General features: G+C 40.3%; 1 protein-coding gene across 1 annotated transcript in view; it reads left to right on the forward strand.

The window, feature by feature from the left end:
- The window catches only part of UNC13C (unc-13 homolog C), an 857791-nt gene that overhangs the window by 360563 nt on the left and 480669 nt on the right, over positions 1 to 16559 (forward strand). The window contains exon 12 of the mRNA XM_077472480.1: positions 8263 to 8432. Coding sequence (XP_077328606.1) covers positions 8263 to 8432 — 170 coding nt within the window. The remainder of the gene's footprint in view (positions 1 to 8262; positions 8433 to 16559) is intronic.

The following is a 16559-nucleotide window of genomic DNA, read 5'->3' on the forward strand; positions in this document are numbered from 1 at the left end:
TTGATGCTAATCTCATTCCTATCACTTCTAATATATCTTTGAAATGTGTTTTTTTTTCTTTTTTTACCCAAATCTTTCAATACATTACAAAGAACAGAGAAATGTTTCTAAACCCAATACATTCATATTTTCAGAATTGATCTTTAAAGGTGACCATACACTGCAATTAATTAGATCTTAAATAAATTAGATTTAGTGCAAAAGCCTGTTTGATCTCCTATATTTTCAATTAATTGCTCAAGTGCGTCTTCCTGTTACCTATTTTGCCTAAATATCGGGTTGTACAGAGATTGGCCAATCAGATTGCATAGAGCATGACCATTTTAAGTGCCAAATTTGAAATGTAGATGTGCCATGACCCACTTGTATTTTCCAAACGATATTTCTTGTGCATTATACAAGGCACATGAAAAACAAACCACTTTTTTTCAAGACATGCTAGTGATCAGGAATCTTCAAACTACAGCTCACCAGCTGTTGAACTACACATCCCATGAGGCATTGTAAAACTCTGAAGCCGCGTACACACGGGCGGACTGTCTGTCCAACTTAGTCCGCTGAAACACATTTCAGCGGACAGTCCGCTCGTGTGTGGGCTTCAGCTGACTTTTTCAGCGGACAGTCTGGCGGACTAAGTCTTTCGGAATTTCCGTAATATTGTCTGTCCAACTTTGGTTTCAGCGGACAGTCCGCTCGTGAGTAGGCAAGTTGGACGGACTAAGTATGGTGCATGCTCAGAAAGGATTTACACGGCCGAAGGTTGCATTGCAGTGTATTGGACGTCGTATTTCTAGTCCCGTCGTACGCGCTGTACACGTCATCGCGCAAGCTTTCAACGGACTGTCTGTTCATCGTGTGTGGTCAAGTCCGTTCATTCAAAAGTAGGACGGACTGTCCGTCGGATTGTCTGACGGACTTAGTTGGCCAGACAGTCCGCCCGTGTGTACGCGGCTTAACATTCGCAGACATGACTAAGCATGATGATATTTGTAGTTCCTGAACAACTGGAGAGCCGTAGTTTGAAGACCCCTGTGCTAGACCTTTATTATGCCTCCAGAATTGTGAGTGTGGCATCTACCCAACTTCTCTCTGCTGGTGGACAAAGGAACCTACATATACATATACATATATATATACATACATATACACACACACATATACATACACACACACACTGAAGCAGGAAGCTATATACATTGGCCCGGAAGTGACATAGACAAACAGGAAGTGAGGGGAAAACCCTACCAACGTCTTTCCTTGGGGACACACAGGTCAATATAACTAGTGTCCCCATTAGGCAAATTTCACTCTAGCTATGGGTTGTACACAACAAAATGCTACAGTGCAATTTGCCTAATGGGGACACTAGTTAGTTGTCTATGTATCGCGTACCTGGTACTGGAGGCCAATGGAGAGAGAGGGCTTCCCTTGCGGCTTAGTTCCAGACCCCCCTGAGGGTGAAAACAGGAAAGGTCAGGCCCAAAGAAGCACGGGTCACCTGCAGGACTATATGCAGGAGGTTCCAGAGTACTGCTGGTGTGCTGGCGTATTATCAGCAGACAGGTGGCACCCATGAGGTGTTGCAGGATTCGGATAATGCTGCGACTGGAGCATGGTCGGAAGGAAACCTGGGTCTTGAGCCGGGTTGGTGGTCAGGTGGATAGCTGGAGTAGAATACAGGAAGCAAACATAAGACAGGTCAAGGACATGCCGGGTCGGTAACAGGAGACACAGGAACAGAGCTACCACAAAGATAACACACTGGAGGAGCCGAAGATCAACCAGCAAATGCAGGCACTAGCAGACTTCCTTATATAGGCCCATGTGACCTGCTGTTAGAGATACTGGGTCCTAAAGTCCTTCTCCTGTCAGAGATGCTGGGTCATAAAGTCCTTCTCCTGCCATAAGTGCTGGTAGAGATGCTGGGTCCTAGAGCCCTTCTCCTGCTGTTTGGTTCCCTGACACTATGTGACAGGAAGTGAAGCCAATTTTCAAAAAAGGGACACAGAGCCCAACCTAAAAAACACAAGCAGAGGTTCTAACACTCACTTGGTTTCTCTCAAATGCCCACAATTAGAATAGGATTGTCTTGAGCTAGATTTTAACTCAGTGCTCTAAATCTGTGCTTCTCAACCCTGTCCTCAAGTAACCCCAACAGGCCATGTTTGCAAGTTTACCTTCATCTTGCACAGGTGCTTTAAAAACACACACATGCACACACACACCTCTACCTCTTTTCATGGTAAGACAATTGAAAACACATGCACAGTTCATTCAGTTCAGTTAAGCATGTCTTTCAAATACCAACTCAAAAAACATACTCTCTGAGCATGCCCACAAAAATCCAAGTTATGTTCACACACAAAAAGCACAAAACAAAAAACAAAAAACAAAGTCCATGAGCATGCCCAGGCCAACCCAAATGCATTTCACACACCAAAAGCCACACCAAATGCAGCTAGCACAAAATAGGCCACCCCCTGTCCAAAATTAAGCACATCATCCAGCATGCTACAAAATTATAGATGGGACAAACACCCCACCCCCCGGTCCAGGGGGGCAAACAAAGAGCCTAACATGGGCAAAAGTTATACAACAAATACCATTGCAGTCTATGGGAATTGACTTGTTTATTTTGCTAGTACCCACTTGGCTGGCTTATATTCTAGAAGGGAGTTGGGCGATCGCTCCTCTCACCCCTTTCCTAGCTGGCCCTATTGTATGCTCTGAAAAAGGATGTGGTTTGGATTGGTGAGGTCATCTCACAGTCTTTTGAGAATGGAGTGGAGTGTGGAGTTCCCCTTTAAAAGCAAAAGCTAGCCCATGGAAATCATATGCATTAGAGGGGGAAGGTTAAATAACCTTTTAGGAGGTGCTAGAGCAGCGAGAGTCTTTTTACATAATTTTAACAAGGTACATGTCACATGTTGGCAACGTAACAAGCTAACATGACCTGTGTGCAAATCTCCTTAACAAAATACATAAAGGTGAGCCAGCGTAAAAAAAATGATTGTCAAGTTTAGAGGTGTGCCCATTCAACCCATGCAATTGCATGTACATTGCTTAACATTTACTAAGATTTTGACCGCGCAGTGAACAAACGCATGTGAACGAATGCAAGATTTCACACAGTTTTAAACATACTTGCAGGCACAGCAGGCTTTCTCTGTTACTTTTTCATTCTATTTTGGGCATATTTGTTACTTGGGCAGTTGTTACTAAACGTCACATCACCCCATATTATTGGCACCTCCATCTTCTGTCAATATTGATTTGGAGATGCTGTGCACCATGTCCATAGAGGTGCACAGATTGCATTCTCCCGTGCACCGAGATCTCTATAGTAAATGGGGAATTTGCTCTCTGTTACCATTTCATGAATATGGAAATGTGCATCCACCGTGCGCCTCTACTGATGGCACACGGCTTTCGTAAATCACCCCCTATGTGCAGAAAGAATATAGGTGTTATCTTACTAAAGGTCCATGCACATTTGGCTAAAAAAAAATTTTTCTTTCTGCCAAAATAATTGTCTTTTTTTTAAACCCAGTTTGCATGAACCCTAAAGGTTGACAAATATCTGTTAGCCCCTGTACACAATGTCGGAGATTTCGACAACCAAATCCGTCGGATCTTGTCCGAAACTGTTGCATACACACAGTCGGACTAAGTTGTCGAAAAATCCGATCTTTCAGAACATGATGACGTAATTTCGTTACGATGGGACTACATTCAGGCTAGTAGCCAATAGCTTTGATGTAGGAATTTGATCTGAGCATGCGTGGCACTTGGTCCGATCAAAATTCTCTACACATGATCAGAGTATGTCCGATCGAACTAGTTGGTCGGGAAATATTTCCAACAAGTTGGACATTTGGGTCCGACGGATATTCCGACGGAAACATTCCGATGCATACCACACACAGTCGGATTATCCGACAACACAGTCCGATAGGACACATTCCGACGGATTCTCCGATCGCGTGTACAAGGCTTTACACATTGTCAAATGCTGCAGTACGTTGCCTTTGTTCCCTACTTACTAAACTCTGCTTTGCAATCGGTTTGCATCATTTGTTGTTTTGTTTTTTTTAAAACCCACATCCTTATTAAATGATGCTCACCCAAAATTTTTGAAAACATGGTCTGCTTGGTTGGAGATTAATCATGACCCCAAACTTGACAGATCTCTACTCTCCCTTTAATGTGTAAGATAACCTGTGACATAGATGCACCTGATTGAGCCTCCCTACACTTCCTTGCTCTTCACAATACTTCCCTCCCACATTTTCCCTTTGTTTTAGAATTTCCTTCTAGCCCCCTCCCATTACTAACTCTTAGCTTTATGATTCTATAAACCTTAACCGGCACATTTCCTTTGCGTGTCCTCATTCCTCCTAATTCCTTCTCTTGCTCCCTCCTCTCCATATAATACTACTCAGATCATCACCATAAGGCCTCATGCACACTGGACGTTTTTATAGTTGCTGTTTTTGGCTTCAGATGTTTTTTACTACAGTTAATAAACTCCCCATCATGTTACCCTATGTGTCCACACACACATAGGCTGTTATCAGCAGTTTTTGGCTGGGGTGTTGTTTGGCTTTAAAAAAAAACAAAATAGTGGGTTCTGATAGGAGTTTTTCTGCTGTTTTCTTCTGTAAAAATGCTCTAACATCAAAAAATGTTGGCAAACGCAGATAAACACTCAAAAACACAGCTTACCAGCGGTTTTTGACATTTTTGATCCATTGAAAAAAAAAGTTTTTTTCAAAAAACTGCTAATGCAGAAAAACACTAAAAAAAGCTAAAAAATGCAAACACAAAAAAACGAAAAAAAAAGCTAAAATCCACTAAAAACCACGAATGCAGAAAAACAATAAAAACTGCTAACGCAAGAAAATGCTAAAAAAGCTAATAAACACAAAAAAACGCTATTGCAAAAACTTTGAAAAACATTGAAAAATTCTCAAACCTACTGGCGTTTTTATCTTTATTTTAATGTCCAGTGTGCATGAGGCCTTACAACAGCTTATTCTTGGACTGATCCAACACCCTAAAGGGCTTGTTTACAATTTAGGATGACATGCTTTTTTAAGGGCTCATTTACACTTGTTTCGACTTCAACACACATTAAAGCTCCTACCAATTCAACATGCTTTTTCGATATGTTTTTGATGCTTCAGTGATGCTTTGGTGATGCTTTTTTGAAGCTTTAATGAAGCTTGGCAGATGCCCTGTGTGCATGTGGATATCTCATGCCTGCAATTTCCCCAAAGCAAAGCAAAGCTAAAACTGAATTAAAGCCTCTCAAAAGCTTCAAGTGCTTCTAGCGAACATTGTCATAGACTTCTATGGAGGCTTTGAAGCCTCTTCGATGCACCACTGAAGCGACACGGGTATCATTTTTGAAGTGAAGGAAAAAAATGCAAGGTGTACACAGGAATGTAAGGTAACCAATTCATTTAGTGACAAGAGCTTTGACTGGCATTTAGAGAGCTTTAAAAAAAGAGTGCCCGAAGCCTTGTTTTGAAGCAAGTGTAAATGAGCCCTGAAGCTCTCTGAACACCAGTCAAAGCTCCTGTCACTAAACGAAATGGTTAGCTTACAGTCCTCTTTACACCTTGCGTTTGCTTTGCTTTAAAAATGATACCCTATGTCACTTTAGTGGTGCTTCAAAGCCTCCATAGAAGCCTATTACAAAGCTCACTTGAAGCACCTACAGCTTTTGAGAGGCTTTAATTCTCCTTTAGCTTTACTTTGTTTTGGAGGTAGTGCAAGTATGAGATATCAGCACATACACAGGGCTTCTGCCAAGCTTCAAAAAAGGTTCATAGAAGCCTTGCAGAAGCATCAAAAACTCATAAAAAAACATTTTGAAGCTGTAGTCGAAATTGAAGTAAGTGTAAATGAGCCCTAACTCTTTCTTCCAACCTACCCCTGAGACTACTTCCCCTGAAACTAGTTAACAGTTAAAGCTGCAATATGTTTTTCTTCTGTATAAGAATTTCAGTTTATATTAAAAATGTCTTTCTCTGTAGCACAAATGCTCGCTTACACTCTGCATAACATGCATATTGAATATATCTTTATTGTATTTACACTCAATAAAAACCTTTGTAAAAGAAACAAAAAATAGTCAGTTCATTTTGCAAGGGAAGTTGCACTTTGCAAAATAATTTCCCCCGCAGCTTAGTGAATGTGGTGATGGTTCACTTTACAAGGAATACTCGATCATGTGCAAGAAAAACAAGAACATGTATTGTTGCTTGGACATGATTAGATGATGGACTTCAGAAGAGCTTTGCCTCATTCACTAAGCTCTGGGGAAAGTCCATTTGTAAACGGAAACATCTATTTACCTTTAGCAAGTCAGCCCGTAATGTGTTAAGCCAAGCAGTGTCCAAGGTCCTGAAGTGTTCAGCTCTGTTCCTACAATTTTGCAGCACATATGCTATTCATTATTTATTTTTTCTGCTAGTATACAAAAAAAAAATCAAACTGCTTCCCCCTCCTTTTCCGAAGAGATACTAGCATAAAACACCAGCCATACAGTGTAAATTCTTCATTCTCTAAAATCATTTCCTTGTCATTGAATTTATAGATTTTAGAACGTTATAAAAAAAAAGCACAAACTAAATCAGTTTGGGTGGGGGGGGTCAAGCTGGCATTTCCAATTTGACATGAAATACTAATTAACATGGCATGAAATACTAACACTAATACTAAAAACTGCCTCCCATTCGTTGCAATGTGTGCTTTCACATTCGGTCGGTGCGCTTGCAGATGTTAGAAAAAGTCCTGTAAGCAGCATCTTTGGGGCAGTTTGGGAGTGCTATCAATAGCACTCCCAAAATGCCCCTGCCCATTGAAATGAATGGGCAGTGCTTTCAAAGCGCATAGAGAGCGCCGCAAAAACGGGTCTATTATTCTTTTTTTTATGATCACGTTGTCGCGTGACCTTAAAGTGGGAGTGCATCTAAAAAAAAAATATTAAAAGCCAGCAGCTACAAATACTGCAGCTGCTGACTTTTAATAAATGGACACTTTCCTGGAGTCCAGCGAAGTCGGCAGCCAAAGCTGATCAATCGCTCGGCTCTTGGCTGCTGCCATCACCATTCTCCGTGAGGGAATCAGGAAGTAAAGCGTTGCGGATTCACTTCCCGGTTCCCTACTGCACATGAACGAGTCACGTTGCGCGTCATAAATAAATGGTCATAAATGGTCCCTGCCATGCGGGAAGGGCCGTGACTTCTGCAGGAGTCTATTCCCGGAAGTGGGTGCAGATACCTGTATAATACAGGTATCTTCACCCCCTCCCCACTGAAAGGTGTCAATTGTGGTACCAGAGGGGGGGGGGATCAGATGAGTGGAAGTTCCACTTTTGGGTGGAACACCACTTTAAAGAAAAAACACCACTCTAGTGTCCAAAAAACAAAGCCAAAACGAAGCTAAAGCACTGCAAAAACTGCTGGTGCTTTAGTGCTGCTTTAGCTGCGTTTCAGTGTGAAAGGGGTTTTATGGACAGAAATCAATAAGACACAGACAACAGTTTGCTAAACCATGCCTTGATTTGTATGTGTTTTGACACCAGTGAGCTCTCACTCTGCCGCTGCCATTTGGATTCAAGCTGGAGTATCACAATATCAATGAAATCTAAAGAAATGTAAGCCTTCTGCCAGAATCTCTATATTATGTAAATATGTGGAGAATATAATGGGAAAGTGAGACATTTGTAATCCTCATGGCTGGTGGGTAGAGACAGAGACTCTGATGAGATAGTCGCCTCCAGAATTCCTAATATCAAGGAACCCAGTGGGAGATTCAGATGAAGACTAACTAGATCCTCGTATAGATGCTGTAGGTGCTGACCTTCAGCCAATATGAGCACATATGAATGTGATATGGTTCAAACTCATCTGAATTTTCTTATTCGTGCTATATAACACATGGTGCTTTTCCGATCTCTATAATATTGTCAAAGCAGCTAATGTTGCATCAGAATTGAAAAGATGAAGGACAACATTTTTTTTTATTTTATGTATACATATCTTAAATAGTTTCTGAATATGGAATACCAAAGAGTAAAATACACCTGATCTTGTTCTCAACTAAGATGTCAGATATGATTAGAATGTTTATTAAAAAAAAAAAAAATTGTTGATCATTTATAGTTTTGTGTGAAAAAAATAAATAATAATTTTCTTTTTAAATGATATACCTTTCATTTGTTTATTTTATTTATTTGTTTTTTATTGCTAGTGAATGCCACAACTCCACAGACAGAATAAAGGTGAGAGTATGGGATGAAGATGATGATATAAAGTCCAGAGTGAAGCAACACTTTAAGAAAGAATCAGATGACTTCCTTGGGCAGACAATTGTTGATGTGAGAACCCTCAGCGGTGAAATGGACGTTTGGTACAACCTAGGTAACTTTCAGCATATGGAACAAAATGTCTTGGCATGGTGCTGTATGAGTATGATACTGGATATTACAGCTGTTTTGACCACCTAAAGAAAAGTGGTTTTGGAAATGTTCCTGCAAGATACATAGCTTGAAGAAAAGTTTTCACCTCCTGAAGGTTACATTTAGCACTGGTTGAGTGTTAAAAAATAATTGTACGCAGCGATACGAATATAGCATTAAAAAAAAAAAAGTCTATAGTGTTTGGAATAAAATCCTTATTCAGGGAAAGAAAACTGAAATCTCCTGCAGTGTAGACAGAGACACAAATTAGGTGAGCACAGACTTATCTTATTTATCTTGTAGTTTCACCAGATAAATATTCAGAGTTGTATGCATAAAATACAAAAGAAGGAACTCCTCATGGTGTAGTATTATAAGGCCAGGGTCATAATTATTTAAAGAAATATCCAGGGTACTCACATGTCAACGAATAAAAAAAGGCATGATCAAAAAGCAGCAGTCTGTGTAAACAGCGTTTGTTTGCAACGACAAAGATTGCTATTGCAGCATTGTGCCGTCAGAGCTCCACCCTATGCGGCATTTTGTCCAATCGAACGTTGTCAGGGGCGTGGTTAGAGCTTGTCACGACTTCTTTATATAGGAGGAAGGGCAGAAATAGAAACGCCCATGCCTCTCTCCCATCTACCGGAAGTGGAACCACAGACAAACCGGATTTTTACATCCAGGTCTCAGTATACATTGCTAAAACCAACCACGGTGCCCATGTTTAGGGAGACTTAATGGAAAAAACATTATACAGTGTATCCATCTAATCTCCGGGAGAGGGAAGGGAAGAAAATGGGCCAGATCAGAAACAAATATAATAAATAAATAACAATGGGAGTACTTAAAAAGTCCAAAAATGGAAATAAAAGTAGCATAAAGATATAAATAGAATTACAGCTTATTCAAAAACTTCCTATATAGTGGACGTAATGCCGCCATCTTGTGGTTGAAAACAGGTAGTACAGACATGCAAATATATAAGAACAACATACAGATAATGCAATTTAAGAAATATTAAAGTATTAAAAAATGAAGGACAATCTGGGGATTCAGTTGTTCTTGATAAAGACATTCCCATCCCATTCTATGTTCAAACCAATTGGTCTATAAGATTTTAAACAGAAAATCCACCAGGTCTCCATCTTTGAAATTTCTATCCTAATATGGCTGCCTCTCCAATGAGGCCCAAACTTGTCTATGGCCATAAAAGATGTACCTTTTGGACTCATATCATGACACAGAGCATAATGTTTTGATAAACTATGGTTAAAAAAGCCCTTATGAATATTCGCCAGGTGCTCTATGAGCCTAGTTTCTAACTTACGGATGGTGCAACACATGTAATGTAGGCCACAAGGGCACGTGATCATATAAACCACATTTTCATTCGAACAGGTAATAAAAGATCCCACATTATATATTCAACCAGTAACATTAGAACTAAAAGAGATATATTTTCTCTCCTTGAGGCAATTGTTTAAACACACTTTGCACTTTCTACATTGATAGTAGCCCTTAAAATCGCCAAAAAAACCTTGTTTTTCCTGGGAGTCTAATTATGTTTGGGGCTACTTGAAGTTTCAGTGGGGGTGCACCTCTATAGGTGACCCTAGGTAGTTCAGGGAGAAACAGACCTAGTATTATTTAATTTTTTTAGAATGCCCCAGTGTTTTCTAAAAATCTTTTTGATTGAAAAATGTTGATCCAAGTAGGTGGTATAGAAGGAAAAATGAGAGGAAAATTCCCCCCTTCTTCTCTTATTCTGGGCTTCAACAAATTGTCTCTATTTCTCAAGGCGACATCGGTTATGACTCGATCAAGGTCATTAACTGCATATCCCTTCTGCAGGAAGCGAGTTTTAAAGAACTTTGCCTCTTTAAGATAGTCCTCCTGTAAGGAGCAGTTCCTCCTCAATCTGAAGAATTGGCTCATAGGGACAGACCTGAGCCAAGACACATGATGGCAACTGTCCGTCCCTATGTAGCCATTCCTGTCAGTATCTAAAATATGTGGACGTAACAAGCCTGTTATTGTCTACTCTGATTTCCAGATCTAAAAAATGTATAGCAGAAGTACTGGCCTCATGTTTGAGAACGATGTCCCGATCATTGGCGTTGAGTTCACCAATGAACAGATCCAAAGAGGCATGGTCTTCTTCACATAGGATGGGGATGTCATCAATTTATCGACCCCAGAAGATCAACTTAGTCCTCTGTAAACCTTAGATGATGTCCTCCTCCCATTTGACCATAAAAAGATTGGCCATACTCGGTGCAAATTTGGCACCCATCGCCGCCCCTCAACCTTGCAGATAATAAGAGCCATCAAACCAAAAATAATTATAGCTCATGACAAAGTATTGACTACTCATTTATGACCTATAACTTGAAGGTTTGCCCTACCAGTGTGTGCTTTTTCTTTAGGTGGGGAAAGACTCGTGGCATGATTATGTATCTGAGGAATTATTATCACTTTATGTGGAAGATTTTACATTCTTTTTGATATCTATTGCATTGATCAAATAAAGCTTTACTTCCCCTGAGTGAGCAGAATCCTCCATCATTTGTGTCTCACATGCTCACCTTCCCAGAAACTACAGCTCACAGTGGGAGGATTTCAGCAGCAGAAGCATGTGCTGACAATCCAAAAAACAGTGAACAGGAGTAGGTGTGGCTGGGTGCAGATTGAAAAGTTACAGGTTTGTAAATCAACAATGACAGTGCTGATAACATATTCTCATTCCATTTTAGTACAAGCAGGCAGAAGGGTGATGCTGCTCTAAATTCAGGATCAGTGTAGTGGTGTTGTCACCAACTGGTAGGATTAACGAGTATTTGTAAAACTTTGCAGAGGGGTTCATGGAAAACTGTACAATTAGATGAACTTGCAATTAAGTGCCGCATCACACATGTTTTTCCATGGGAGGCCATAGTTCTACTTTAGGTACAGTGCCCCGAAACAGTATCCATGTAATGTATCAGACCCTTAAGTGGTTAAAGTACATGGAAACACTGTAGGCATAATGTGTTTTTTTTTTGTAACAGTTGCTCAATAGGGTGCACTGCAGACTGCCATGACAAACAATGCGGCTAGACTTGGATTTTGTACGAGTACGCTACATAACTACCATCCCAAAAGATGCTAAACGCTGGATTTTAAAAATATTTAAGTTTGTATTCTAAACTCAAAATGTGCCTTCCATTGCTGTTAGCCTCCTCCAAATCTTCAAATTAATTTTCTTTTTTTTTGCTGCTGTGTTCTGACTTGTTAGAGGGTGGCTACCTTTATTCTCCATGGTCCCCACTGTATATAGGATTATAGCCACCCTCTTTTGCTCAATCCTGAGATGGACTATGGAGTTGTAGTGTGCATAGAGCAGTAAGACCCCTTTCACACTGAGGTGCTTTTCAGGCATTTTAGCGCTAAAAATAGCACCTGTAAAGTGCTTGATAACTGCCTCTCATGGCTCCCCAGTGTGAAAGCCAGAATGCTTTCACTCTGGGGTGGTGAGCTGGCAGGATGGAAAAAAAAATTCCTGCAAGCAGCATCTTTGGGACCGTGCAAGAGCGGTGAAATCAATGGGTAACACTACCAAAGACAGTGGAGCTTTGCCGGCACTTTTAACCCCTTGTTATGCCCTTCTTTGGGGTTAAAAGCACCCTGCTACTGCCCGCACAGTGCCGGTAATGTGCCACTAAAACGATAGGCGCTTTACCGCTAGCGCGGGGTGGTGTTCAGTGTGAAAGTACCCTAACATGCGTTGCTTGTTCCAAACAAAAGAAAAGTGAAGGTGGAATGGGAAGGTTTCAGAGTTCATGGAGGATGTAATATAGTGGAAGAAAAACACAGTAGGAAATGATTTAATGAAAAGTAGATTACAGGACTATTAGGTAGTGGGTGTGTATGGAATATATTTGGAGAATAAATGTATGGTTTAATGTTACTTTAATAATTCAAGCATATTTTCCTTTACATAGCATTCACTACAAGATATGATTTCTCAATTCTGCCTGCATATGTTGGCACTTTAACTACTTCAGGTTCACCCCATAGCAGTTTTACTGCTATAGGGTGGCACCCGTGCGACAGATCATGTAAATATACGTGACCTGGACTTTCCAAGTAGGGGGAACTCATGGTGGTGGTGGCTTGCTCACATTGTGATCACACAGCGGGAGCCCGGCAGCATGTACCACAGACTTGATGTCTGCAGGCACCCACCGATGATCCAGAAGAGTTCTGACAGGAGGGAAGACATGGATCCTGTGTTTCTGCAAAGCAGGGAAATGGATGCATGGCTTCCCCTAGTAAAAGCATCTCCCACACTATATTAAAACACAGGCTAAGCACACAGTTAACCCTTTGATTGCCCCTTATATTAAGCTTTTTCCAGCAAGTGTCATTAGTACAGTGACAGTACATATTTTTTAGCACTGATCACGGTATAAGTGTCACTGGTCCCCAAAAAAGTGTCAGTTAGTGTCCGAATGTCTGCTGCAATATCGCAGTCCCGCTATAAGTTGCTGATCACCGCCATTACTAGTAGTACTAGTACGAGCAGAAAATAAAAAAATATTGCTTTTTTTTTTTAATGGTCACAGAGGTGATCAAATACCACCAAAAAAAACTCTATTTGTGGGGAAAAAAGGACTTCAATTTTATTTGGGTACAGCGACGAATAACCGTGAAATTGTCAGTTAAAGTAACGCAGTGCCGTATTGCAAAAAAAACAGCCTGGTCTGGAGGTCAAGTGGTTAAGTAAATTGTTTATATTGGAGGAACCAGCATTTCATATCAACTATAAACTGTGAAGTTCTGAATTTATCTTGCCGGGGATCAGTAATTCTTAGATTCATGTGCAGATCCCTGTAATCCCTGTGGCAAAGCAATTTTTCCTGAAGATCACTGTGGTCCTTTTGGGTGGGATGGATTTTACTTTGGTGCTGTTTAATGTTGGATTATATGTGAAAAGTTCTAGTATTTCCTTACTGCAAAACTATGGGGGAGATTTACTAAAACGGGTGCACTCAGAATCTGGTGCAGCTGTGTATAGTAACAAATCAGCGCTCTGTGCACCCAGCACAAAGGAAGATACGCAAATATGGGGCCCCACAGAAAAAAGCCCAGTCTAGTGGAGCTACATATTTGCATACTCACGGCATGAAGGGGTTAATGCCTCTCTTAGGCCGCGCCCAACTTTGTTCGTCAAACAATCCGACAAACAGTCCGCTCAAAATTTGCATGAACGGACTTGACCACACACGATGAACGAACAGTCCACTGAAAGCGTGCGCGATGACGTGAACGGCACGTACGACGGGACGAGAAATTCGACGTCCAATACACTGCAATGCAACCTTCGCCGTGTAAATCCTTTCTGAGCATGCGTGAAACTTAGTTTGTCGAACTAGCCTACACACGAGCGGACTGTCCGCTGAAACCAAGTTTCAGCGGACTGTCTTACGGAAATTCCGAAAAACTTTGTTAGTCAGACTGTCCGGTGAAACTGTCCGCTGAAGCCCACACACGAGCGGACTGTCCGCTGAAACACTGTTCAGCGGACTGTCCGCTGAAACACTGTTCAGCGGACAAAGTTGGGTGAACAGTCCGCCCGTGTGTACGCGGCCTTACATGTTGTAGGATTCTGTTAGGGTTGTTGCACATGGAATTTAAAATAGGAGGTTGGATCCCATTTTTACTGCTTCCCAATCGCCTCTCAGTGCCACTCAAAATTATTCAAATGGGGAGTCGGGGGAGGTAGACACAGCAGTGCTCATCTGAGTGTAGTATGATTAGTAACGCTCATCATTTAATGCAAAGTTTAAATTGGCAACTTACAAGAAGTAAAATGTGTAAAGGCATTTCACATGGGTTGGACTGATAGCTGGCAGATTTGGACGCTTGGGCACTTTGGTGGTTTCCAGGTCTCCGAGTGAATCTGAGAGTCACGTTCTCATCACCTCTGATGTCAATGGGCAGGGGTACGAAAGGCCATCAGGCACATGTTCAGGGCATGTGTGCTCCTTCTTTAGGCAGTAGTTATGCCATGCTGGTGTGGGGTTGTACTTATGCTACTCACATTACCCAAGATGCTGTGGGAGTCACAATCATATTACTACGTTACCCAAGATGCTGTGGGGTCACAATCCTATGTAGCCAAAAGGAAGGAGGAGGCCAGCAATATGATTGAAATTTTATATATATATATATATATATATATATACAATATTTTTTTATTATATTATAAAAAATATTATTATATTATTATTATTTATGTGTATATATATATATATATATATATATATATATAAAATAACAAATGTATATATATATATATATATATATATATATATATATATATATATATATATATATATATATATATATATATATAAAGATAGAAATGGAAGAAAATAAAATAAAGTTAAAATAGATCTAAAACAAAAAAATGAAAAATGAAAAAAATATTTGGAGGTGTAAACACTGCAGTGTTAGTAATGCCTTGCATTGTGGCAGGGCAAAAATAAACTTTGCTTGCAGCGTTCAGCAGGCCTTGTTTCTTTGCAACCGCTTCTTTTTACTTTTATTGAAACACACCACAAACGTGGAGGTTGGAGGTGTGGTTGTAAAGCATCAAAAGTGATTATTTCCCATTTTAACGTTGTGCAAAATAAAACAAAAAGAAGAATAATATTATGAAATATTTAGATGTATATTCAGATCAACTACCTATTGTAAGCCCTATCTGTTATAAAAATAATGGTCATGCTGGAGAAACAATTTGCAAGAAACTGACAGTTTTATGAAATATTTTGGTATGGAAGTGATGCAGAGTTCCCAATTCTTGAATGAGTAATAATATGCTAGACATTTACTCTTTTATAACATTTTGCTGTCTGCAAACGTGGGGAGACATACATCTGCTCACCTTCATATTACACAGGTCTTCCAGAAGATTTAGCATTTGGCACATTGAATTAACTTACATTTTTAACAGAGACTCTGCATCTTGAAGAAATAGTCTAGCTACCATCCCAGGTATGGCCATGAAATATTCATTTAATGGAATTAGGTTTGAGATAGAAAAAAAATATATGTAGGTCATGGAAGCAGCAGAAGATATACAGATAAATTATGTAACAGAAGGGTTTGGTAAGGATATGTTTTTGCTGTGCAATTTATCACACTACTTGAGCGAATGTGTTGTTTAAAGATATAACATGTGAACACCACTTGAAGAAGTGTCATTACTGTCTCACTCACCACTGTTAAAGATGGCTCCCTCATTAATACATCAGAACGTTTTGTTTATTTATAAGGAAAGCAAGCCCTGTGGGATAAAAGTATAAATAAGTATTAAGTCCAAAAGCAAACATTTATTATAATGCAGCTTACCAATTCTTAGATGTGAAAGCTGCATTTGATTTATTTTTCAGGCTTTCTTTCTTTTATTGTCATCTGGTGATCCTGCCAGTAAGTCAGTTGTTTTTCAGCAAAACAAGCTGCTCTGCAGAAGTAGCGATTAGAGGGTTGAGACAAATCACTTAGGCTGCATTCACACTTGAGTGTTTCAAAGGCGCGCGCTTTTACAAAGATTTTGCCGCAGTTTTACTGCAATTTTGCCAAGTTTTTTGCCGCAATTTTGTACAAGTCACCAACATAAAAAGCAGAAAAACGGCTATAATCTGCCCCAAAGAAGCGCATGTTCTTTTTTGAGCTTAGGGCATTTTTCTGATGTTTTACTTCAGGTGACAAAACACTCAGATGTGAACAGGTGCCATTGAAATGAATGGGATTTTCTTGTTGGGCGTTTTACGCCGCTTTTTCAGGCGTTTTACAAGCGGTGTGCAGTGGGTGCATGCGCACGCCTGCTATGGTTCTTAAATGAGCCGCAGTACATATACGGTGATTCGCGAAGGAGAGCCATCCTGCTGCTGTATATGAACAGGAGCCGGTCAGGAAGTGGTTAACTGACAATTGCGCGGTTGTGCGACACTGTACCCAAATAAAATGTATGTCATTTTTTTTCCCACATATAGGACTTTCTTTTGCATTTTTTTTTTGTGCCAGTAAGAGAGTTGAG

Source organism: Lithobates pipiens, unplaced genomic scaffold (assembly GCF_037356315.1).
Source record: "Lithobates pipiens isolate NorthernLeopardFrog02 unplaced genomic scaffold, aLitPip1_a1.2 Scaffold_8, whole genome shotgun sequence".
NCBI lineage: Eukaryota > Metazoa > Chordata > Amphibia > Anura > Ranidae > Lithobates > Lithobates pipiens.